General features: G+C 54.6%; 2 protein-coding genes across 8 annotated transcripts in view; both read left to right on the forward strand.

Annotated features, from left to right (window-relative positions):
* Positions 1-3,836, forward strand: part of PACS2 (phosphofurin acidic cluster sorting protein 2) — a 63,237-nt gene extending 59,401 nt beyond the window's left edge. For all 4 annotated transcript variants that reach the window (XR_003796010.1, XM_029238942.1, XM_029238944.1 and 1 more), the window contains exon 24: positions 693-3,836. Coding sequence is in view for 3 of the 4 variants with exons in the window: in XM_029238942.1 (XP_029094775.1) it covers positions 693-811 (119 nt within the window). In the remaining variant the exon portion in view is untranslated. The remainder of the gene's footprint in view (positions 1-692) is intronic.
* An 878-nt stretch (positions 3,837-4,714) lies between these two features.
* Positions 4,715-24,232, forward strand: TEX22 (testis expressed 22). Of its 4 annotated transcripts, XM_029238963.1 has the most exons (4): positions 20,913-21,049; positions 21,653-21,750; positions 23,020-23,148; positions 23,234-24,232. In XM_029238963.1, the coding sequence occupies exons 2-4, from the start codon at positions 21,741-21,743 to the stop codon at positions 23,533-23,535; spliced, it is 441 nt and encodes a 146-aa protein (XP_029094796.1). In that variant the 5' UTR covers positions 20,913-21,049; positions 21,653-21,740; the 3' UTR covers positions 23,536-24,232. The 4 variants fall into 4 exon arrangements, with proteins under 4 accessions (XP_029094798.1, XP_029094795.1, XP_029094794.1 ...); XM_029238965.1 differs by lacking the exons at positions 20,913-21,049; positions 21,653-21,750 and adding an exon at positions 4,715-5,292; XM_029238961.1 differs by lacking the exon at positions 21,653-21,750 and having other exon boundaries at positions 17,588-21,049.

A 24,232-nucleotide genomic window follows, 5' to 3' on the forward strand; every position in this document is an offset into this window, starting at 1 on the left:
CCTCCCTCCCGCCTCCCTCCTGCCTCCCTCTCTCTCTCTCTCTGTCTCTCTTTCTGTCTCTCTGTCTCTCTCTCTGTCCCCCAGCGGGAGTGTGTGTGTGGGGGGGTAGGATATAGAAGTAAACCAGAGCCGAGCTGGGTGGCTTTTCTAAGTTCACCTCAGGGAATGCTTTGGTTTGCTATGAAGTCATATTGCTATGAAGTCATATTGCGTAGTTTAAGCTTTGAACACGCGTGGATGAGGCTATTCGTGTGCGTGGAATGGCTTTTCTCAGCCCTTTGTGCTTTATCTCAGCCTTTCTATAGAAGATACTCTGCAACTAACAGAATATGGAGCTCTCGAGATTTTTCTTTTTTCATGAGCTCAAGTCCGCCTGCCTCTGTTGATTTTCTGGTTTAAGTGGAGAGTGTTTTAAATTGGGTTTGCAGACCCCTGCTGAGGCAGAGGGGCTGTGGACAAGCAGGTCCCCTGAAGTCGGGGAGGGGTTGGCCGTGGGGGCGGTGGTGGGCAGCTGGCAGGAAGGTCAGCAGGGTGGGCTGGGCCGTCCCAGACCTCTTCCTATGGGGCCACTGAGAACCAGCGAGTGTCGCCTGGGAGCCTGGGAGTCCCCGGGGGTGTCAGGCCCTCCAGCCTCGTTCTGTGCCACGGCCTGGAGGAGGGGCAGGTGGGTCAGGCGGTCTTGTCCCCCACAGTCCTCATCGACGGTGTGGAGTGGAACGACGTCAAGTTCTTCCAGCTGGCGGCCCAGTGGTCCTCCCACGTCAAGCACTTCCCCATCTGCATCTTCGGACACTCCAAGTCCACCTTTTAGCCCCGCCTGCCAAGGGGCCGCGCCGGCTCCCTGCCCTGCAGCCCTGCGATGGCCGAGCGCCGGGAGGGCCCAGCTGCTTTTCTGTTAACATTTCAGTTTACTGCAGAGACAGACCCTTAAAAACCCAGAGAAAAACAGTCTTAAGTATGAACATGCTCACTACCTGGAAACTAACGGGGCAGCCCCCCACCGGGACCCCACAACTGTTCTGCTTCTTAACCAGAACGTTCCGGCAGGGGTGGGAGGTCAGGCGGACAGTGTTGAACTTGAGAATCGTGGAAGGTGTGTTGTGGCCTCAGGACTCCCCCCACCCAGCCCCCCAACAAGAAGGGTTCTTGCCTTTGCGTCCTGTCCTTCCTGAAAGCCAGGACTCTGCTTCCTCGGAGCCAGGGTCCGGCAGGCGGCCACCCCGACCCCAGGCTGCCTATGTGCCCAGGCACCGAGCTGGGTGGCCAGAGGCCAAAGGCCAGCCTTCTGTCGGGGGCGTCCTGGGCGGAACAGAGGCCAGTCAGGCCAGTCAGCCCAGCCCTGGGCCCCAGCCACCAACCAGGCAAGAGATGCCCTGGCACCGCCCACTCGTGGATCCCACTGAACTCCAGCCACAGGGGGCAGTGGCGGTTTTATAGTCACGGATTTTTTAATGCTTTCAAATACATGTTGCAATGTAGCTGCCAAAAAGACGTTGCTCTTCTGAAGCCCCGACAGCCCCTTAGGGCTGAGGCAGAGCAGCTGCGCTGCCCGGGGTCCCAGCCCCCCACACCCACTGCTCCCCCCGGCCGTCCCCGCGGCGCCGCTCTGCTTCTGCGAGTTCTGCCCGCCCCAAACTTAGTGGGCACAGTGGCTTCCGCAGCTGCCACCTCCTGCCCCCACCCCAGCCCCCCTGCTGGCTGGGAGGTGTTTGGCCAGGCAGCCAGGTGTTTGTCTTCTGAAACACTAATGTGGCCAGTTAGAGCCCAGACAAGGCGGCCAGACCATAGGGGCCAAGCCCCGTTGGGGCTGTGGGTGAAGCTGGGGCCCCACCTCTAGGCCAGGCTCCTCAGGACGGAGGTGTTTGTGGTCTGGGTCCCTGCGGAGGGGGGCGAGCCTCCCCTCCGCCTGAGGCCAGGGTCCTCGCCAGTCCTCCCACTGCCCCACAGGCCTGCACCCCAGCACTCCACAGGAAGAGCCCCCCAGCTCCTGCCCCTTGGCAGCTGTGGCGGTAGGACCGTGGTGACCCACCCAGGGGGCTGTAAGCCCAGTTTCCTAGGGCCGAGAGCCACACATGCTGTGCTCAGAAACAGTGCCAAACGCAGACAGGCTGCAGGCCTTTCCCGCTCTTCTGGAGGACAGGTCTCACCAACAGCCCCTGGCACAGAGGGGTCCCGCTTAGTGGATGGAAAATGGCCTATTTTATTACCTGCTTACCTCCCCCAGGTGGCTGTACGGGGTCCGAGTGTCCATGGCTGAGGGCCTTGGACCTAGCTGGCAGACAGCATTTGGACATCACCTTGGACCAGGGGCCCTGCCCCTCCCTGGGAAGGACCTGGGTGAGGGTGCAGGCCGCTGAGCTGAGGACCCCTTGGGCGGCCTGTGCAGCATCTACCTGCGGCTACACTCAGAAGCAGCCTGGGGACCTTGAGCCTCCCCCCTCGTTCCCACCACTGGCCTCAGGGCCTTGGTTACTGCTCGAGTTTCCAAAGGTCACACTCAACAGGAAGGAGGTGCAGGTGACACACCCTTGACTTAGCTTTCCAGCTGCAGAGCTAGTTTTAGAAGAAGGGCCAAAGGGGGCTGTCCCATCCATCCCTACTGTGAGCTGTCTTCCTCACGCCTCCCTGTGTCCTTGTACCCACAAGGAGCAGACACCCAGCACCTCCACCCTGTGCCGCTGGGCCTGCAGAGCCCAGTTGTGTTCTGTCCAGTGCCACGGGGCCCACCGGCCACACTGTTTATGGGCCCAGGAGGTCGTGCAGATGACCCCGACCACCATAACTCACTTGGAGACCTGGGCTTTGCTCACGCCGGTGCCTCGGTTTCCCCATCGGCTAAACGGGGATGGTCATGTTTCCCCAGCCTACCTCATGGAGCTGTTCTGAGGATACATACAAAAGCACTTTGTCCCTGGGAGGAAGGTGATGCAGAAGCCAAAGCCATCTGTGACTGAGCCAGTGCAGCCGTGAGCACATGGAGGGCGGTGGGGGCATGTGAGGAACACGGGCCCCAGACCATGACCCACAGGACAGGAGCAGGGGTCCTCAGCCCATTGGGTGACCAGTGGTCCTTAGGACTCAAAGGTTAAGCCACCAGCCACCTTCGGGTAAGGCCAGGCTCCTCGTGGGCCTGGTGGCATGGTGTGGGCAAGCTCTGCCCTTGCTGAGGTCCCGTGGAGGTGAGCTCCAGCCCTGTATCTGGGCCACTGCTTCTCCCTCCTCGTGTTGGTCCCCTGGGTCCCCATCTCCTCAGGGCATGCAGGCCGGTGTCCCGAGTCAGTGTCACAGCTGCAGATCCGGAAGGAGAGGGACTCTGGGCCCAGAACCAAAGGTCTCTGTGCAGCGGCAGGCAGATCAGAGCAGCCAGGGCCAGCATTGCTGCCCTGTCCTCACTCCCAGATATGAAGACCTGACTGGCCTTTGTCCCAGAACAGGTTCCTCATGACAAGACCGGGCCACTTGCTCCCAAAGGCCAGTTGCCTGACCCCTACACCTGTTCCTTGACCCCCCTCCCGAGACCCGTCCTGTCCTCCGGTGGAGAGGAAGATAAGTCCTTGGCAGGGGCCTGAGGACTGGGCTTGGGGGTCCCTCCCCCAGGGGAGGCTAAGGGGTGCCGCCGTGCGTTCCTGCAGACCCCCCGTCCAGTTCTTTGTGCATTGTTTGGTTTCTAGGATGTACGTGTTGCTAGGTTTTGTTTTGTTTTTTTTTAATGGAAAACAGGATTAATGTAAATAGCGTTTTTGGAAAACACGTTATGTGACCACGTGGAGTATTTTAAGGTGCTGATGCGACACTAATAAACGCGGGGAGCACTCCCAGGCCCTCCCTCGCCTGCTGTGTGATTCCTCTCGAGCAGCCTCGGCCCCTCCATCCGTCCAGGCGCGAGCTCCGCCCGCCCGTCGCGGGCCGGCGCTCCGAGCCCCCACGCGAGGCGGGGACCCAAGGGGGCCTGGGTTCAGGGCGCGGACGGCCGGGGGCGTCTGCGAGGCGAGCCCCTCCGAGCGGCGCGGGGCCGGGACTCCTCGAGAGCCCGAGATGAAGCCCCGGGCCATGGACACCGGAGTGGAACCAGGTGCGCGTGGCGAGCGGAACCCCGGTCGGCCCCTAACCACCGAGACCAGGACGCAGGCACGGAAACGGGCCGGAAGCGGAAACGGCAGGGCGGAGCCTGCCGAAGCGGAAGTTCGTGGGGCTCGAGTCCGCCCCCTCGGGCCTTTCAGAACCGCTGTGGGCCCCACCCTTTGACCCACCCACCACAATGGGCCCGCCCCCGTACCCGTAGTGTGCCCCGCCCCTCCCCGCCCCCCCAGTGTACCCCCTACCCCGTCCTCGTAGTGTGCCCCTCCCCACCCCCGCTCCCATAGGTTGTGTACCTCGCCCCTTCCCCACCCCTGCACCCCTTGTGTACCCCACGTCTCCCCCACCTCGGTACCCGTAGTGTATCCCGCCCCTCCCCCGCTGGCCGCCACCTCCCATGGTTCCTTCCCTTTGACGCTCGCCGTGTGTCTCCATGACCCTTGCCCTGACACTCCTCAGCGAACTCCTCATCCCCAGACCCCATGGAGTGGAGAGGGGCCGGCTGCCGTCTGCTGCGGCGTCTTCACGCGTGGTCGTGCGGGCGGGGGGCGCAGAGCCTGGACCTTGGGGTGTGGCCCGGGGGCGTCGAGGTGAGGGGTCGGGCGTCACAGGGGTCGGGAGGAGAGCTGGGGGGGGCCCTTCTTTCTCGTCTGGTCGTTCCGCGCCTTCAGTGCGCCCCGCAGGCAGGGTCCTGAGGAGACGCACCTGGGCCGTCTGGGGGCACATGCAAGGAGCTGGAGCCGCGGTGGGAGAGGGGGCGTCCCTGGGGGAGCCTGCAGGAGGCCGGGCAGGGTGGCGGCCCAGCTGTTCCGACCTGGCTTGACCATGTGGAGAAGAATGGCTGTAGGAGCTGGGGACCCAGGACACCCAAGGGGGTCGACCCTGCTGGGTGTCCCTGGCTGAGGCCCACCCAGCACTGTCTGGGCAGTGGCTGGAAGATGAGCCCCGCAGATCCTGACGCGGCCTCCCTCTGCCCGAGGGGCCCAGGTAGCCGTGGGCACCTACCCCCAGAGCCCCAGAGGTACAGGCGAGCCCCCCAAGGGGCTGGAGATGGACAGCGGGAAGCGTTTGTTTAAGGCCTTCCTGGGGAAGATGCCAGAGTCGCAGTCGTCCCAAGAGAACGGGCAGCCCTCGGCTCCACCAAGCCCAGCGGTGGCCTGGGGCCAGCCCGGGGCCCCGAGCAGCAGTCGGCAGGTGCTGCAGACTCAGGACTGGGTAAGCTGAAGCGGGCTGTGGCCTCTGGGCCCCCGGGCTCCTCTCTGGAAACCCCGGAGACTGGCCGGGGAGGTGTGGGTGGAGAGGGGCCTCTCGAGCTGGGGGAGGGCCGAACAGCGCCTGATAAGAAGCAGGTGCTGGGTTGGGGGCCATGCAGAGCGTCAGCATTCTCTTCCCAGAGCCCTGGGTGGGCACCAAGGTGGGCAAGGCCCCTCCTGTCCCCCACAGCTGTGGGCTCTGCCCCTCTGCCGGCCAACCCAACCCCGGGCACCACCGAGCGGAGGGATCCCAGTCAGGGGGAGCTGTGCCCCCAGAGCAGGGACGGTGTCTTGCTGACCAGGAAGGCGGGCAGTCGGCAGGAGGACCTGTCAACCAGAGTCTGGCCAAAATGTTTCTGGAGGCTTTGCTTTGAGACAGCCCCAGTCTGGAGGGGTGGGCAGTGGGTGGGCAGCTGCTCGGTCCCCGTGCAGCGGTGAGGGGACAGGACACAGCTGCTCTGGCCCCGGGGGCGCCTCACAAGCAACAGAAGCCACGCCCCCAGGAGTTCTGTATTGTTCCCTGGGCGTCAGGATCCGGGCTGTGGCAGGCCAGGCTCAGTGGAGCCCGTGGAGCTGTGCGCTTCGACCCGTCTGCGTGGGTGTTCTCGAGGTCAAAGGTTTACGTGAAAAGGTGGCGGAGAAGGAAAGCGGGCTCCAGGTGCCCTACCAGCTGTGCCCTTGCCGGAAACCAGCCGCCCCTCAGCTTCCATGAGGCCGACATCTCAGGATGGGCCAGCTAGGACATAGAACACACAAGCGTGTACCTGTCGGGGGCAAGGACTCCTCGGGAGGGGCCGGGGCATGGGGCCATCCCACCGCGCACCTACCCATGGAGGGGCCGGGCGGCTCCTGGGCAGGGGCGACCTGCCAAGTTTGCAGTTCTGGGAGGTGGGGGCCCCTGTGGGTAAGGGGGGTGTGGGGATGAGGCTGGGAGGCAGGACGTGGCACAGAGGAGAGGGGCTTCTGGGGCGGTGGGGAAGGGGTGCAGACCCCTCTCCGCAGACTCCCAGCTTTCTGACTTGGGGGCACAGAGTCCCTGCAGTGTCCCCCACACCCTGGCCGCTCCTCCGGTGTCATCCTGCTTCTTCCCTCCACTGCTGCCAGCCCTTGGGCGATGTCAGCCACTTGCCGTGGCCTTGACGGGTGCACCAGGCTGCTGTCTCTCTGTCCTGCAGGGCGTCCATCCTCTTTGTCTCCGCCTGGTGCACCCTCGGCACGGAAGGCTCTTCCCAGGGGTCTCCCCACACCTGGGCCTTGTGAGGCATCGTCTTTCAGGGACAAGCCCGGCAGGCACAGCTTGGCCCTACCAGTCCCTTGGTCCCTACCCTTTCCAGCCCGAGTCCCACGAGAGCCGCCCTCATCTGCAGTGGTCACTGCAGGGCCCCAGCGCCCCACATGGTGGGGACACGTGCTCACAGAAGGGCAGCGACCTCAGGCTGAGGCCTAGGTCTGAGAAGACCTACCCTGACAAGGGTCTGCAGACGTGCAGCCTCACACAGAAAGCTGGGCAAACCTGGGCCTTTCTGCTTCTGAGGAGTCCCACCGAAACGACTGCAGAGGGCTCTGAGGAAGGCAAAAACCCACAGGGCAGAATTGGGCTGGAGGGCCGACCAACAGGAGGTGGCAACCACATTCCAGTGGGTGGCCACAGAGTGGGCAGAGCTGGAGAGTCAGCTCCCAGCTGCATGGTTCAGGCCGCAGAAACAGGAAGCTGCCCCAGCTGCCAAGCCCCAGTCTGCCCACATTGATATCAACTATCAGTCCCTGCTTTATTTTTCTTTTCTTTTCTTTTTTTTAAATTTATTTATTTTTGGCTGTGTTGGGTTTTCGTTGCTGCGTGCAGGCTTTCTCTAGTTGTGGTGAGCGGGGGCTGCTCTTCGTTGCGGTGCACGGACTTCTCATTGGGGTGACTTCTCTTGTTGCGGAGCACAGACTCTAGGCACGTGGGCTCAGTAGCTGTGGCTCACGGGCTTAGTTGCATGTGGGATCTTCCCAGACCAGGGCTCGAACCTGTGTCCCCTGCATTGGCAGGAGGATTCTGAACCACTGCGCCACCAGGGAAGCCCCAGTCCCCGCTTTAAAGACGAATTAACAGCCAAGGGCACCAGACATTCGGGGAAGATCTCTGTCATGAAGGAGAGCAAAACACCTGGAAAAAAAGGAGTCAGAAGGACCACAGTGCCAGGCAGAGCAGAGCAGAGCTGGAGATGTGTCACCATCCGCGAGGTGACCTGCGCCATCTTGGAAACATTGGCCCACGCAGCCGAGCAAGAGGGGCGGAGAACGTGAGCAACTGCGGAGGAGGTGACGCCAGCATCACGGGAGACACGTGACTGCGCCCCGCCAGCACAGGAGAGTGGACTGGAGTCCGTCCACAGCAGAGGGTTTGGGAAGAGGGTGCAGACAACTGCTCGGAAATCAGTAGTCTTTATAGATGTAAACAGACTCTAGAAGATAAATGAGTGAAAAAGGCACATTTGACAACAGGAATAAACTTAACAGGAAATAGTGCAAACCTGTTTGAGAGAAACTTTAAAACACTCCAGGGCATTACCAAGAGACTTGGCGGTGGTAAGACACCATGTTCTTGGAGAGGAAGACTCACCAGCACAGAGGGTTCTCCCCAGGCGCTTCACAGCTCAGTGTCATCAACGATAAAAATTGCTAAAAGCTCATCTTCCCTTGTCAATTTGGCAAACTGGTTAAATAGAAAAATAAGCAAGAATAGGTTCAGCTCTCACATGAATTCATATCACAAAGCTTCGATTATCAAGGCGATAGTGTCCTGTCATGTGATGCCTGAACCACAGTGTGGAATAGGAAATGTAGAAACTGACCCACGTGCCTGCAGACACTTAGTGTGGGCTGAAGATGGCACCTCAAATCCGTGGCTGTGGGGAGAGGAGGTGGTGTTTTTGATTGACGCTGGGACACTGTGCAGCTGCCTAGAAGAAAGTAAGTTGTAGCCATACCTCTCAGAGTACCAGGATGAGCTCCAAATGTGTCAACATTTTAAATGTAGAAGAATAAAACCATAAAAGTACGAGAAGAAACCCTGGGCAGATCCCTTTATAACCGTGGAGTAGGGGCAGCCTTTCTAACCAAGCCTCAAAGTCCAGAAGCCATAAAAGCAAAGAGAGATACATTTAACCACGTGAGAGAAACAAACAAAAAAACCCCCTCCATCAAGGCAAAATATACACCATGAGCAAAGTCAAAATAACTGACACGGGCCCTTCTGCCACATGAACACACAGCAAGAAGATGGCTATCTATGAACAAGGAAGCAGACCCTTACCAGATATCGAATATTCTGGAGCCTTGATGTTGGAATTCCCACCTCCAGAACTGTATAAGCTAGGTTGTTTGTGAATTACAACCTCACAACGGAAAATGAAGCAGCCTGGTTAATGTCCAACTCCAAATACCAACTCCTCCATCACCACACTTCTGCGAGTTCTCTGCGGCCAGCCTACCCACCAGCCATATCTCCTTGGGGAAGATTTGTTGAAGTTAAAATGAATGGCTCAGAACTACATTTATCAACATGGATAAACCTCACATAACGCTGAATGAAGATAGCAAGTTGCCCAAGCATGTGTTCAATTGTGGTACCGTATGTAAAGTTCAAAAATATGGAAAGCATGCTGTATGTAGTTAAGGGGTACCTATATCTAATAAGTGTACGAAAACATGCACGGGAGTAAAGTACACCAAGTTTAAGATAACGGTTCCTTCTTTAGACGAGGAGAGAGGAGTGATAACCTGGGAAGGGGGTATAGAAGGAACAATATTTGATCCTTGAAACTCCAAGCGTGTTCTGCCAGACCAGCATCATCATCGTCATTTGGTAACTCGTTAGAAATGTGGAACCTCGGCCATCACTCCAGACCCGCTGCCTCAGAATCTGCATGTTGACAAGACCCCCAGGTGGCTCACGTGCATAGTAAGGTTTGGCGCGCGCTGTTTCTGGTTAACCTCAAGTGCGCAGCTAATGAGTACGGCTGTGTCAGAATGCCTTAATTCCCAGGACACGCAAGTCGAAGTATTCAGGGGCAAAGTGACATTGCTGTCTGCAACTTACATTCGAAACGTTCAGAAAATAAAAGTAGTTGAGATGAAGTAAAGGTGGCAAGATGCTAACAACTGGTAAATTGAGGTGAGGGGTGTACAAATGTTTATTGCACTATTTTCATCTTTTATGTAGATTATACATTTTCACTATTTCAAATGTAGTATATGTTTAATGGAATTGCTTTGGATTTAAAAATCTACTTGGGGGAAAATTGACATCTTGACAATATCGAATTTCCTCATCTATGAACATGGTATGTCACTCCACATGTTCAGGTTTTCTTCTGTGTTCTTCAGCAATGTTGAACAGTTTTCTTCATATAGATTTTATTCATTTATTTTAAATTTACACTTACTCCTAGATATTTGACCGCTTTATTGTCACAACTGTGAATGGATTTTTCTGTTATATTTCTATCTGTTGCCAGTATATAGAAAGCTACTTATTTCAGAATATTTATTTTCTAATTTGTTATTATACTACACTCTTATTTTTCTAATAATTTACCAGCTCATTTTCTTTTTTTTTTTTGAAAACCAAGTTAACCTTTTTTTTAATATTTATTTATTTTATTTAATTTTGGCTGTGTTGGGTCTCTTAGCTGTGGCATGCGGGATCTTTCGTTGTGGTGCACAGGCTCTTTGTTGAGGCACGCAGGCTTCTCTCTAGTTGTGGCGTGCAGGCTCCAAGGCACGTGGGCTCTGTGGTTGTGGTGTGCGGGTTCCAGAGCACGTGGGCACTGTGATTTGAGGCACGCAGGCTCTCTAGTCGTGGCGTGGGCTTAGTTGCCCCACAACATGTGGGATCTTAGTTCCCTGACCAGGGATTGAACCCGTGTCTCTTGCATTGTAAGGTGGATTCTTTACCACTGGACCATCAGGGAAGTCCTCTCCCAGTTCATTTTCTTGAAATTTTTAGAAGACAATGATAACATCTGAAAATAGTGAAAAGTTTGTCTCTTCTAATATTTTTAGAATTGTTTTTAGTGGGCCTACTAAATTGATTTCCTGCATGATTTAAATAGCAGTGATGGTGAGTATCATTGTCTTCCTGACTTTAATGGAATGGCTGCTAGTGTTTCACCGTTAATCTAATTTAATGTTGCTTTTAGTTTCTCTTATATTCTTTTTGTTGTAATACGCTAATAACTTTTATTGAATTAGAAATGCTTGTTAAATTATATTAAGTCCCCTTTTGACATCTTCGGAAATGACTTCATTGTTTTTTCTCTTATAATTTATGAATATAATAAACTTTTTGTAATAAACTATATTTGCATTTCGGAAATAAAAAATAATAATAATTGACAAGGTTGCCAAGACTGTTCAACGGCAGAAGGCGGTTCTTTTGTTTTTTGGGGTTTTTTTTTGCCCACGCCACGTGGCTTGTGGGACCTTAGTTCCCTGACCAGGGATCGAAGCCAGGCCCTTGGCAGCGAGAGCACAGGGTCCTACCCACTAGACCGCCAGGGAATTCCCTGTCTTTTCAACAAACGGTGCTGGGAATACTGGATATCTACAAGCAAAAGAATGAAGTTTGACTCTTACCTAATGCCACGTAAAAAAATTAACTCAGAATGGATCAAAGACATAGACGTAAGAACTAAACCTATAAAACTCCTAGAAGAAAACAGGGGGAAACATCCTGACGCTGGATTTGGCAATGATGTCTTGGATATGACACCAATGGCACAGGCGACAAAAGTAAAAATAGATGAATTGGGCTTCATCAAAATTAAAAACTTTTGATCATCAAAGGACACTGCCAACAGAGGGAAAAGTCAGCACATGGAATGGGAGAAAGCATAATCGACTCCTGAACAACTTGAGGGTTGGGGCACCGACCCCCTGCCCAGCAGTCAAAAATCTGAGTAAAACTTTATAGTTGGCCCTCTGTATTTGAAGTTCCACATCGTAACCCTAACCACTGCCAGTCCGCGGCCTGCTAGGAACTGGGCCGCACAGCAGGAAGTGAGCAGTGGGTGAGTGAGCGAAGCTTCATCTGCCACGCCCCATCACTGGCATTGCTACCTGAACCATCCCCCTCCCCACCCCGAGGGCAAAATTGTCTTCCACGAAACCGGTCCCTGGTGCCAAAAAGGTTGGGGACCGCTGCTCTAGTACACATTTATTGAGAAAAACCCATGTATGAGCAGACCCATGCGGTTCAAAGCCATGTTGTTCAAGAGTCAACTGTATTTGCAAATCCATATCTGCTAAGGGATTAATATCCTTAATATATAGAGAACTCCTAAAACTCAACAACAGCAACAAAACCGATAACTCGATTCAAAAATGGCCAAAGGACTTGAATAGACACTTCTCCAAAGATCCACAAATGGTCAGCAAGTACATGAAAATATGCTCAACTACATTAGTTCTAGGGCAACGCAAGTCAAAACCGCAGTGAGATAGCACTTCACACCTATTAGGATGTGGCTATAATGATAATTTAAAAAAAAAGAACACGTGCTGGTGAGGGTGTGGAGAAGTCAGACCTCTGGCGCGCTGCTGGGTGGGATGTAAATGGCACAGTCACCACCGGAAACAGTATGGAGGTTCCTCAAAAAATTAAGCGTAGATCCATCGTATGATCCAGCAATTCCAGTTCTGAGTAAATATCTCAAAGAACCCAAGGCAGAGGCGCAAACAGGTACTCGTAGATCCATGCTCGCAGTAGCACCATTCACAATAGCCAAAAGGTAGAAGCGAACCAAGTGTTCATTGACGGCTGAGTGTGGTAAAAACATACAATGGGAGTATAACTCCGCCCTAAAAGGGAAAGGACACAACATGGATGGACCTTGAGGACATGATGCTGAGTGAAATAAGCCAGACACAGAAGGACAGACACTATATGGTCCACTCATTAGGTCCCTAGAGGGGTCAGATTTAGAGACAAAGTAGAAGTGTGGGTGCCAGGGGCTGGAGGAGGGGTGGGGAGTGAGTTTAATGCGGACAGAGTCTCAGTTTGGGGAAATGGAAAGTTCTGGAGATGGTGTTGGTGATGGTCGTACAACAATGTGAATGTGTTTATGCTAGTGAGCTGTACGCTTAAAAATGGTCAAAATGGTAAATTTTATGTTATGTGCATTTTATCCCAGTAAAAAAACTATGTAAAAAGGGAAGAAAAAAAAGAAGGAACAAGAGATCCCTTGATGGAACAGGGCGAGGCAAAACAAATTCCAGGTCCCGGAAGTGGAGCTTCCTGTAATGAGTAGGGTCTGGCCTGGCCCCGGAGGAAGGGCTGGTGAGCACGGCTGGTCCTGGGTTAACCGAGGACACAGCCCCGAGAGGCTTAGATGAATCGCAGGTGAGCGCGGAAGTAGGGCTAGAGGCCCGGAGGGGCACTTCAGAACAAGTTCCAGAAGGACAGGGGAGAGGCGGAGCAAGGCCACGCTGGGCCTGGTGCTCCAGCCGCTGGCCCTGCAGGGCTCGGGCCAGTCTGGGCTGGACACCCTAGGCAGCCGGGAACAGTAGGTTGCACTGGAAACAGCGTGCACGCCAGTCACCTTCCTGAGGAAGCCCCAGGCCCATCCATGTCCCAACACCCACACTGGACAGAGCGCCAGTGTGAGGCCCAGAGGGGCACCTTACACACGCACACACACACACCACACACACACACCACAGACATCATGCACCACACACACACCACACGCATGCCTGCAAGAGAGGCAGATGGTCCCCAGAATGCACAGTCCCTTCGCAGAACGGGAGTCCCCACTGTCTAGAAAGAAAACTAAAAGGTATTTGATGTCAGGGACATAAATGAGGTTCAACTGACAAAAACATGAGAGGCCAGAGTTCTGGCCAAGATGCGGGGCGCAGAGCCAGCACCCCTGCTGGTGGGAGCTCTGGGGCGGCCCCAGGCAGCGCCTGGAGAAGGCGAGACGCCAGCTGCCCCGCAGGAGCCCACGTGTCCAGCCTGCTGTCCCCACAGTGGGGGTGGTGAGGTAATCGGGGCTGTTGGTTCAGGTGAGGGCAGCACAGCAGTGACAGCTGATGGACTAGCCCCTGCAAGTCCACGGGGAAATGTCTCAAAAGCAGGTTAAGGGAGAAGCACGCGGAAGAGCCCTCCGCACCCCGTGGCCCCGGTTACCTGCGTCAGAGACCAGCCTGGTGCCTCGCGTGGTTTGTGGCCACATCTGCTGGTGGCAGGACCGGAAAGCGGGGAGCAAACCCGGGCTCCCAGCTCACCTCCCTCACTGGGGGTGGAGAGAGGAGCCTTGCACGAGACCATATCAATATGTTTTATTTCTTGGGGGAAAAGATCGGAAGCAAGTACGGCATTGTTCATTTTGGGTAGTGGATTCCTGGGTTTTTTCATGTATTTTCCTTTGCATTTTTCTCACGTGGTTACCATTAGTTTTAAGCCAAACTGTGCCTAAGGCCGGGCTAAGGTGCGACAGCCCTTCCACGGAGGGGGCCTTGTGTGCAGGCCCGGGGGCTGGCTGCAGGGACTCCTCCGTGGTGGGCACAGCCCTCCCCTCGCCTGGGGTGACCCAGGAGTGCCCCAAACACAGCTGAGGCCAGTGGGACCCGAGCCCCCAGGGCCAGCGCCCACAGGCGGCAGGAGGCCTTCGCTGTGGGGTCTCGCCACGTGAGGAGCAAAGCAAGGACCCCGAACTGTGATGATCGGAATCCGTGTTACAAATTGATTTTCAAAAACCTGAAGAGACTGATAACAAAGGAAATTCTAAAGTGGGCCTGGATCTGCCCTAAGGAAGGATTTGTTGGGTGGGCATCCCCAAGTAACTAAGAAACAAGTCCTCCCCGTCGACGAGGTTCACGCTGCCCAGGGCATCCCCCTGACACCAGTGCTGCGTGGGGAGGAGGGGTGCGCCATCTAACTGAAGCACAGGTCGAAAAGTCCTGAACGTGCAGGAGGTTAATCGAACCAAGCAGCAAACTGCACGACCACGAAGGGTCACCCCGTCCAGGACAGCAGGGCCTCTGCTCCTCACAGCTCTGTCCCCAGCGCCAGGAGGGTGCACGGCACGTCGCAGGTGCTCGATGAACATACATTGAGGGGACGTCCCTGGTGGCGCAGTGGTTAAGAATCCGCCTGCCGACGCAGGGGACACGGGCTCGAGCCCTGGTCCGGGAAGATCCCACATGCCGCAGAGCAACTAAGCCCGTGAGCCACAACTACTGAGTCCTCGTGCCACAACTACTGAAGCCTGCACGCCTAGAGCCCGTGCTCCGCACCAAGAGAAGCCACCGCAATGAGAAGCCTGCGCACCACAACGAAGACCCAAGGCAGCCAAAAATAAATAAATAAATAATGAAATTAAAAAAATAAAAACCAAAACCTGTTGATTCTTAACAAGGTGGGAAGAAATGGACACTTCTGTAACATGGCGAAGGGGAGCATCAAGAGCGCACAGTGGATGTGTTTCCTGAAGCATCAAGCAGCGGGCAGGGCATCGCCATGACGATGAGACAGCGCGTGGAGCCTGCTCAGAGTCAGGAGAATGAAATGAGCCATGCATACCTGGAGCAGTCACCGTGTGTAGCCAGCATACTGTCTACCTAGAAAATCCACGCAGGACAATTAAAAGACCACTAATGAAAGAGGAAGGTTGGATATATGATCACCATTCAAAACTTAATAGTTTCCAATGCACTAAAAATAACCAACCAGGAAATGTAGTAGCAAAAAGGATCCATTCACTTTAGCAACAGGAACTACGATGTCCTAGAAATAACTGTGTCTCGTTTGATGCCTATGTGAAGAACGCTATAAAATGTGACAAATGGCAGAGAATTCCTAAGGGGAAAGTTGTATCATATTATTGGGTGGGAAGATTTAGTGTTTTAAACCTGCCAGATTTTCCCAAAATAAATAATTCACAGCAATCCTAATTAGAAAAAAAAAATGTTTTTCATGAATCTTGAAAATGTTATCTTAAAGGTACACAGCGTTTCTGGTAGTGTATTAGTTATCTGTTAGTGCATAACAAAAGTCTCCAGATTTCAGCAGCTCAGAACAATAATAAATATTTTTGTCCCAGTTTCTATAGGTCAGGAGTTTGGGAGCTGCTTAGCTGTGTGGCTCTGGCTCGGGGTCTCTCGTGAGGTTATTCCAAGACGCCAGTCAGAGCTGCAGTCGTCCGGAAGCTTGAAGAAGGCTGGAGATTGTGGTCCCCTCGAGTGGCTGGCGAGTCAGTGTTCTAGATCCCCGGCACTGGTTAAGAAGCCGGTGGAGATGGTTGTCAACCTCAGGCTCAGGTGGGCTTGCTGGGTTTTGATTACACGACAAGACTAGGAAGAGAACTGCCTCTGAACAAGTGGAGGGGAAGTGGGCTAGAAACAGCACCTGATCGAGCCAGAAGAGGAAGACAGAGAAAGACCCTAAAATAGGCAAGACCAACAAAGCAGGAGACGCGGCAGAAGGGGAATTAGCACTGTCGGTTAACTCGGGTTAAAGGCAGCTGTTGTCAGAGTGGGTTGCAAACCACACAGCCCCTCGACACGCACATGGAAGGGTGCGGAGAGAAGGGTGGAATATTCCCACAAGTGGGAGGAGGCATACTGTCAACAGCCTGGCATTAGTTCAGCGGTGCTCAGCTGCCACCAGCGTCCCGTGGGCTCTGGGGTCAGGGCGGGTGGACGCCCCTCCACACACAGCAAGGCGGCCTGGTGGGCGCTCTCCAGGGAATGGAGCAGCAGGCGGGGTACCCCTGCAGTGAGGGCAAAAGAAGACAGTGTATTACTGCAGAGTGACAACATAATTTGAAAAACTAGAGATTTTTTAATTTTTTACTTGCCAAAGAAGCCATGCAAGAGTTTTTTGTTTGTTTGTTTGTTTGTTTAAATATTTATTTATTTAGGCTGTGCCGGGTCTTAGTTGTGGCACTCGGGATCTTCGTTGCGGCACGCGGGATCATTAGTTGCGGCATGTGGGATCTAGTTCCCTGACCAGGGATTGAACCCAGGCCCCCTGCGCTGGGAGCGTGGAGTCTTACCCAGTGGACCGCCAGGGAAGTCCCCAGGCAAGAGTTTTAAAAAAGAAGAGCAGGGCCTCCCTTGCCTGCTCTGAGCAGTGCATGTTGTGTGGCCCTGGGGCAGAAGTTGGCAAGGAGACTTATGACCTGCACAAACAGTCCAGAAATGGACCCTGGTTTAAATCTGGGAATTTAATTTCCGAGATTCTGCAGAGCAGTGAGAAACAGACTTTTCAATGAATGGTATTGGGGTGATTGGCTATCCATTTAGAAGATCGTAAAGTAGATCCCCACCACTCATCACACACACACACACACACACACACACACACACACGCCCACACACGCGCTAAACATTAAAACCAAACCACAGAAGCACAGGGAGAATGTAGCAGTGTTTAGAATCCGAGTGGGAAATGCCCATTTTAGGCCAAATCCATAAAGGAAAATCCTGACAAATCTGACTGCTGTTTTTAAAGGCTAGTACAATCAAAGACACAAAAGTGTTACAGGACACTCTGGAAGAAAATACTTCGAATATATTAGAACATACAAATGTTTACCAACCGGAATCTGAAGAGATGCTTAATAGCAAAGAGAAAACAGTTTTTAAAACTGAGCAGAAAAGTGTGTTAAGTCTATGGACTTACAGTTCATAAAGGAGAAACGAAATGGGTGCTAAATGTGAAAAGATTGGCAAAAATGACAATTTTGGGGGCTGTTTGGCGGGGCTAACGGCGGACTCGGAGGGCTCACGCTAGGGAGTGCTCCCCGGGGCTTCCACTGCCAGTGTCCTCGTCCTCACGGTGAGACACAGCGCACCCCGCCTCCGCAGGAGACCCTCCAACACTAGCAGATGGAGAAAATGAGGTCCAAAGAATGGAGTGATTTGCAAAGGAATTGAGTCAATGCTGTATGTGGAAGTCAACAAAAACTGATCAGCGTAGTGCGATATTTGAAGACTCAGTGATATTTGGAAATTTCTGGCAAGGTTTCCGAAGCACTTCTTTTTCCATCCAAGATAAAGCCTCTTAGCCAGGCCAAAACATTAAACTTTGCTTTATGCAAAATCATTTGCTGGAGCGAAAGCAACACAGGGAAATTGATTGCATTTTGTGTAAAATAATTACCTTAATGTAGCATCTCCTGTATGCAGTGTTCACTTGGAAACAGAAATGGCTGTCAGAATGGCTCTGCCTCAGTTTGTTAGCGTCAGCTTGACCCAACTTAGTATTTGCCACATGCGGAAACCAGTGTCCAACAAAGACTCTGGCATCTGTCTGGGGCACTGGGCTTGCATCTCAGCCCACCTCTACTTTGCTTCACTGAACAGATTTAGGTGGCTCGGTCATGACTGTGTTCTGCTTTAGATCAATGACATTTCTGGACCCAGAGAAAGCATGAATTGATTAAAGTTTCTAAGTAGCTAGTATGGGCTAGGAGTTCTGCTAGGTGACTGGGTTAAAATATACCTCTGTTCCCAGGAAGTCCTCAGCCTGGTTAGGGAGGCAGGCACAGTTACAATTAAGGCAGTGAGTGCTACAGTACACACATACAAAGGGGATGGGATAGTGGGGCTGTCTGGTAGAGCCTAGCAGCAGAGTGGAGAGCAAAGAAGTGCTTCCAGAGTCTTAAAGGATGAGTAGAAGTTAGCCTGATGAGGGCCCAAGAGGGGGATGACATGGCAAGTGGGCAAAGAACTCCAGGGAGAGGCCAGTGAATGGTTTTGAACAAGGAAGTGATTGGTGCTCCAGGAAGATTGTTTCTGTTTTCAATATCTGTAACTCTGTTTCTGTTTTGTAAATAAGTTCATTTATATGGTTAGCAAAGGGGAAACGTGTTGGCGGGAGGGATAAGTCAGGAGCTTGGGGTGAACATACACACACGACTATATACAAGGTAGATAACAATCAAGGACCTGCTGTAGAGCACAGGGAGCTCTACTCAATCTCCTGTGATAACCTAGATGAAAAAGAATGAATATATGTATAACTGACTCACTTTGCTGTGCACCTGAAACTAACACAACATCGTAAATCAAGTATGCTCTAATAAAACTAAAATTAAAAAAGGAAAAAACATGATAAAGACAGATCTGTGTGGAGTTGGGGAGGACACAAGGGAAGCAGTAGCTCTGTTTTACTGGTTTTGCAAAGAACCAGTTTGTGATCATTGCCCACTGTTTTTCCACTTTAATTTATTCACCAGCCTTTCCTGATTCTGTCTTTAAACTTTCCGTGAACTGCTTTTGTTGTTGTTTTCCTAGCTTCTTGAATTGTTTGCTTTGTGCCTCGTTCCAGGGCTGTTTTCTAATTTTCCAGCGTTTAAAGCTATCGCGTGTCTTCAGAGGGCAGCTTTGGCCACCCTCTTGGCTGGTGGGAGTCCTCCCTGGCCCCTCCCGGGGACTGGGTTTCCCTTCCACTCCCCCATCTGCGCCCACAGGAGCACCTTGTTCTGGTTTCCAGTTGGGCCCACGGGGGAGTCTGTTCTGCCCGTGGCCTGGAGCCCAGCCAATGTGCACGATGGTTCCTCTTGCTGGTGAGAATGTGGGTCCCCTGTGCGTGCTCTCTGTTAGGTCACTCTACTTAATTGCTTCAATCTGCTGTTTGTAAAATTTTGTGCCAGTTTTATTACCACTTGCGGGCACATAATTGAGAACAGCAGCCCTGCCTGGCCCCGCGGGTCATGGCCCAGCTGCCCGCATCTGCCGGCTCCCCCCACAGGGACTGCGGGCCGCACCTGCCCCGAAGACACCTCCCCCTCCCCGGACCCTGAGTAGGCTCATCCTTTTACCTCAATCTGCTGCGAATGTCTGCTCCCCAGTGACCCCCTGGAAGCCTGCCGACAGCTGAATGTGGGGAAGTTTCCCTCAAAGTGACGAGGTTACCCTTCTCCCACCGCTTCTCTTTTTCCCTGGAGGTAATAATCGCGCCCTCCTGCCCCTTCTTCTTCATTTTCTGTGCACTGATTATCGATTCTTTCCCAAACTTTCCAGAGGAACTGTGACACTCGGCTCACAAACGACCCGACCCCTCAGGTCTGGGGGTTCCACCGCCCCTGCCTCTGTGCCACCCTGTACCTGCCTCATCCAGGGACCCTCCCTGCCGCTCCTGGTTGGGACCCCAGTTCCTGGGCCCTGGGCGTCCCTCCTGCCGGCTCCCCCCTTGTCTGCTGAAGCCCCTCATCTCGCAGCTCCTCAGAAGGCCCTGAAGATACTCAATTTCCTGAGACTTTAAAGTTCTGAACATATCTTTATTCTGCCTGCACACTTGAGCGATACTTTGGTTGGGTGAAAATTCTCGGTGGCAAATAATTTTCTTTCAGGATTTTAGGCCGTTGTTGCATTGCTTCCACCTTGCAGTGGGGCTGCTTGGTGCCCTGGACCCTGCGGACTTCTCCTCCTTTGCACGTGCCCTGCTTTTTAGTCTCTGGAAGTCAGGCTGTTTCTCCTCCTGCCCTGGTTCTGAAATATCACCACACTGTCCTCTGGTGCCAGTCTGTTCCCTTTCTCGGTCCTGTGTGAGCCCCTTCAATCTGGAGCCTTGTTCCCTTCGTGGCGTGTGTGCGCGTGTGTGTGTTCATCTTCTCTGCTCTGTCTCTTTCTGGAAACTCTGTTAGTTGGATGTTGGGCCCGTGCGATTGACTCTCTTTCTGGAAACTCTGTTAGTTGGATGTGGCCCGTGTGATTGACTCTCTTTCTGGAAACTCTGTTAGTTGGATGTGGGCCCGTGAGATTGACTCTCTTTCTGGAAACTCTGTGTTAGTTGGATGTGGGCCCGTGCGATTGACTCTCTTTCTGGAAGCTCTGTTAGTTGGATGTGGCCCGTGTGATTGACTCTCTTTCTGGAAACTCTGTTAGTTGGATGTGGGCCCGTGCGATTGACTCTCTTTCTGGAAACTCTGTGTTAGTTGGATGTGGGCCCGTGCGATTGACTCTCTTTCTGGAAACTCTGTTAGTTGGATGTGGGCCCGTGTGATTGACTCTCTTTCTGGAAACTCTGTTAGTTGGATGTTGGGCCTGTGTGATTGACTCTCTTTCTGGAAACTCTGTTAGTTGGATGTGGGCCCATGTGATTGACTCCCATTTTCTCATACTTTGTTACCTTGCCTTTTTGGGCTTTGCTGCCCGTCCTTCTATTATTAGCATTTGCTGTAACGATGCCCTGTGACAAACAACTCCAAAATTTCCATGATTCACAACAGCAAACTTTTGTTTTTCTGTTCGCAGGTTGTGTGTCTTCCATGCCGCTTACCCTCAGAGGTCTTCCCAGGGAAGCCTGTGCTCGGGTGGACACAGAATCTCAGGAGGCCCACTCAGACTACACTGGGAATGCATGTGCTCTGTCAGCATCCTGTGGACCTGCCCAGCATCAGTGAGGCAGGAAAATATACTCTAGTGGGAACCGGCATGACGTCACATGTTAAAGGGTCGGCGCAGGATTCGATTACAGGAAGGGAGTGACGAACTAGGGTCAACAGCCTACCCCAGCACCTGCTATAGAAGTTTAAATTCTGACGTCACATTTTTAACTCGAAAGAGCTCATCCCCGTTCTCTGAACAGCCCTTCTTCACGTCATCCTCTTCTTGTTTCATAGGTACATTGGATCCAGGAGAACAACAGTTACAGGGGGAGGTGGCCGGCTTCCTTCTGCTCCCTGTAACAGCCCCCTGTCCTCTGAGTTCCTTCTGCCCAGGTCGGTGGTTTGGCCTCTGTGTTTCACACTGGAGACGTTCTCAGGTTGGGGGCGGGGCCGCTCTTGGTCTACACTGAAGAGTGGGGCACGCAGGGCTGGCTGAAGGCTCCGTGTGCCAGGGGCCGCCTCACCAGCGGTCACGCTCTTTGTGGGGTGATCAGGCAGGTTTGGGCTGCTCCGCATTGGGCACCCCCCTCTCTTGGTGTCTGTAGGCCTCTTCTCTGGGGCTGGCCTTTCTCCCCAGAAAGGACCCCTCCCCTCTCCTGCGCAGAAGGGGAGCTTAGCCAGGCTGCCACCGTTCTTCATGCAGAGTGGGAAGAGGGGCTGGGGGCTTCACTTTCTTTGTCTTAAACAGTCTGGAGGCAAGAAGCTCAAAATCAAAGTGTCAGCAGGGCTGGTTCCCTCTGCGGGCTGCGAGGGAAGGGTCTCTTCCAGGCCTCTCTCCTTGACTTGTAGACAGCCGTCTTCTCACACCATCTTCCTTCTGTTCATGTTTCTGGGTCCAAGTACCCACTTTTTTTGGGGGGGGGGCATCCTAACCATTTTGAAGTGTACGGTTCAGTAGTGTTAAGTATATTTGCATCGTTGTGAACCCATCTCCAGAACTTTTCCATCTTGCAAACCCGAAGCAGCACCTCGCCCTCGCCCAGCCCTGGCAGCCATCATTCCATGTTCTGACTCTACGGATCTGATGGCCCTAGGTAACTCGTATGAGTGGGCTAAAACAGCGGTCCCCAACCTTTTTGGTGCAGGTACCGGTTTCATGGAAGACAATTTCTCCACCGACGGGGGGGCCGTGGGGGGCATGGTTCAGGCAGTAATGAGAGCGATGGGGAGGGGCGGATGAAGCTCCGCTCGCTCGCCTCCTGCTGTGCAGCCTGTGGCGGGGGTGGGGGGAGCCGGGGATCCCTGGACTAAACAATATTTGTGTTTTCTGTGACTGGCTCGTTTCACTACACATACTGCAGCCTGTGCCAGAATGTCCTTCCTTTTTAAGGCTGGATAATATTCCATTGTGTGGACGGACCACATTAGGCTTATTCATTCACCCGTTGATGGACGTTTGGGTCGCAGCCACTTTTTGGCTACGGTGCATAATGCCGCTATGAGCATGAGTACAGAAATATCTCTCTGAGACTTGCTTTCAATTCCTTTGGATGTATACCCAGAAGTGGGATTGTTGGATCATATGGTAGTTCTATTTTTAATTTTTTGAGGAATGGAGACTGAGTTTGTCTTAATCCTCTCTTTATTTTTAGCATGGCACCCTTCCCTGCCCCCCATGGCACTCCAGAGGGTGACCTCCTGGCTTCCCCCAGGGAGGCAATGGGATGGCTCCCTGGCTGGGCAGAGCAGGAGAGGCTCTGAGGGTCTTTCACGGACAGCCTGCCTGGGAAGTTCTCCCTGGGGGGAGGGTTCCTGCAGGGGTGCAGCGCACTTCTGGTCTTTCCCAGTTAGTAACCGCTTTCCAGCCTCTGCCGACAGCCCTCTAACACCCGTGCCTCACTGCCTGTTCCTGTGTCCCTATGGACACCTGAGCGATATTTTCCACCCTACGCCTCTTTATGGTCATTTTAGAGGGGCCTGGGGAGGAGGTTGACCTTTGGGTCCGCCTTTCTTGAGGCGGCCGCAGTCTGGCGGCCTGTTCTGGGGCCTCCCCAGAGTGTGGGCCAGTTCTGCCCGGCCAGGACCGGGCAGCAGCCGGAGGGCCACGACCTCCGCGGTAATGGCCCCCAGCATCCAGGGGGCCGACCCGTGCATGGGAAGGCAAGGCAGGTGCCGGCCGGGGTGCCCAGGGGCCGAGCCGCCGGGCACGGCCACGGAAGGCCCCAGGACCAGAGGCTGAGGACCTGCCTGCCCGCCGGCACTGGGGAGGCTGAGCACACAGCACTTTGGAAGCGTCCCCCTCCGCGAGGCGGGTGCGGGACCCCCAGGCGCGGCCGGCGCGGACCCCTGCCCTGTCCCCGCAGGTGTGCGAGCCGCAGGGGAGCAGGCCCCCGAGCCGCCGCTGGAACGTCAGCACAGACGAGCGCTGGAGGCTGGCCGTGCTGGGTGGCGGCGAGAGGCCGGGCCTCGCCGGGGCGACCCTCTCCTACAGGGTGCGCGGGGCGGGGTGCGCCGAGGGTTCGGTCCTGCCCCGCCCCGCCCTGCTCGCCCCGCCCCCTGACCCCGCCGTCCACGCAGGACCTCGCGCAGATCGTGGCCCAGCTGGTGTCCCAGGACGAGGACAAGGACGTGCTCTTCCTCCATCCACCGAGGTCCGCCGAGTCCAGCAGCGCCTTCCAAGCCTTCCTGGTCCGGAGCGCGCCTTTCTGGCACAACGTGACTCTGGAGGCCCAGGCCTCGAGGTCGCCGCCCTCCTAATAGACGACTCAGCCCTGCGTGTCCGTCTTCGGTGCCTTTCCTGTGGGTTCTGGGGAGGCGGCCTGCCAGGTCTGGGGCGCACGGCCCCTGCGCCCTCCCCAGTGCCCACCAGACAGTCATGACCAGCCCAGGGATGAGAAAACAGGCCTGGGAGGACGTCTGGCTGCCCTCTCCTCAGAACACTCACCCCTGAGGCCTTGGAGACCACCTCCAGTTGGGGTGACTTGCCCCAGCCCAATCTCCAAGAGGCCACCTGGCGGGGCCTGAGGGACAGAGCAGAGTGGCCCTCCAAGATGGCCCTCAGGGCTGCCAGGAAAGGCTGCCCACGCCCCCCAGGGGCCGTCATCCGGGGGACAGGCCACTGTGGGCGCCCTGGGAGGGGTGTGAGGCCTTGGCAGTCCGCCCTTCGGGGCCTGGTTCATGGACAGCCCCTTAGCTGGCCTGGGTGGAAGGGGTCTGGGCTGGGGAGCCTAGCCCCTTGGGGAGCTGGGTGCCTGCCTGCAGGGGGCAGTGAGGTGGGACCAGTGATCTTCCGGGAGCGGTGAGGTTCTGGTCATGAACTGCTTGGTACTGGTGCCTGCCCAGCCCAGGAGCACTGCCTCTCCAGGAGGCCCCCAGGGGCACGTGTAACTCGGGGGTGATGCCGTGATGGGGAGAAGCCCAGAGCCTGCGGGAGCCAAGGAGGTTCCCAACACAGAGGGAGGCTTCCTGGAGGAGGTGATGCCACCCGTCTCTGCACAGGGAGCTTGTAGCGGAACAGGGCCTGAGAAGGCAGGGTGGGGCAGCTGCGAGGAGCTGGCCCTGGCCTGCCACGGTGTC

This window comes from Monodon monoceros, unplaced genomic scaffold, assembly GCF_005190385.1.
Source record: "Monodon monoceros isolate NGI ecotype Baffin Bay Population unplaced genomic scaffold, NGI_Narwhal_1 Super_Scaffold_21, whole genome shotgun sequence".
NCBI lineage: Eukaryota > Metazoa > Chordata > Mammalia > Artiodactyla > Monodontidae > Monodon > Monodon monoceros.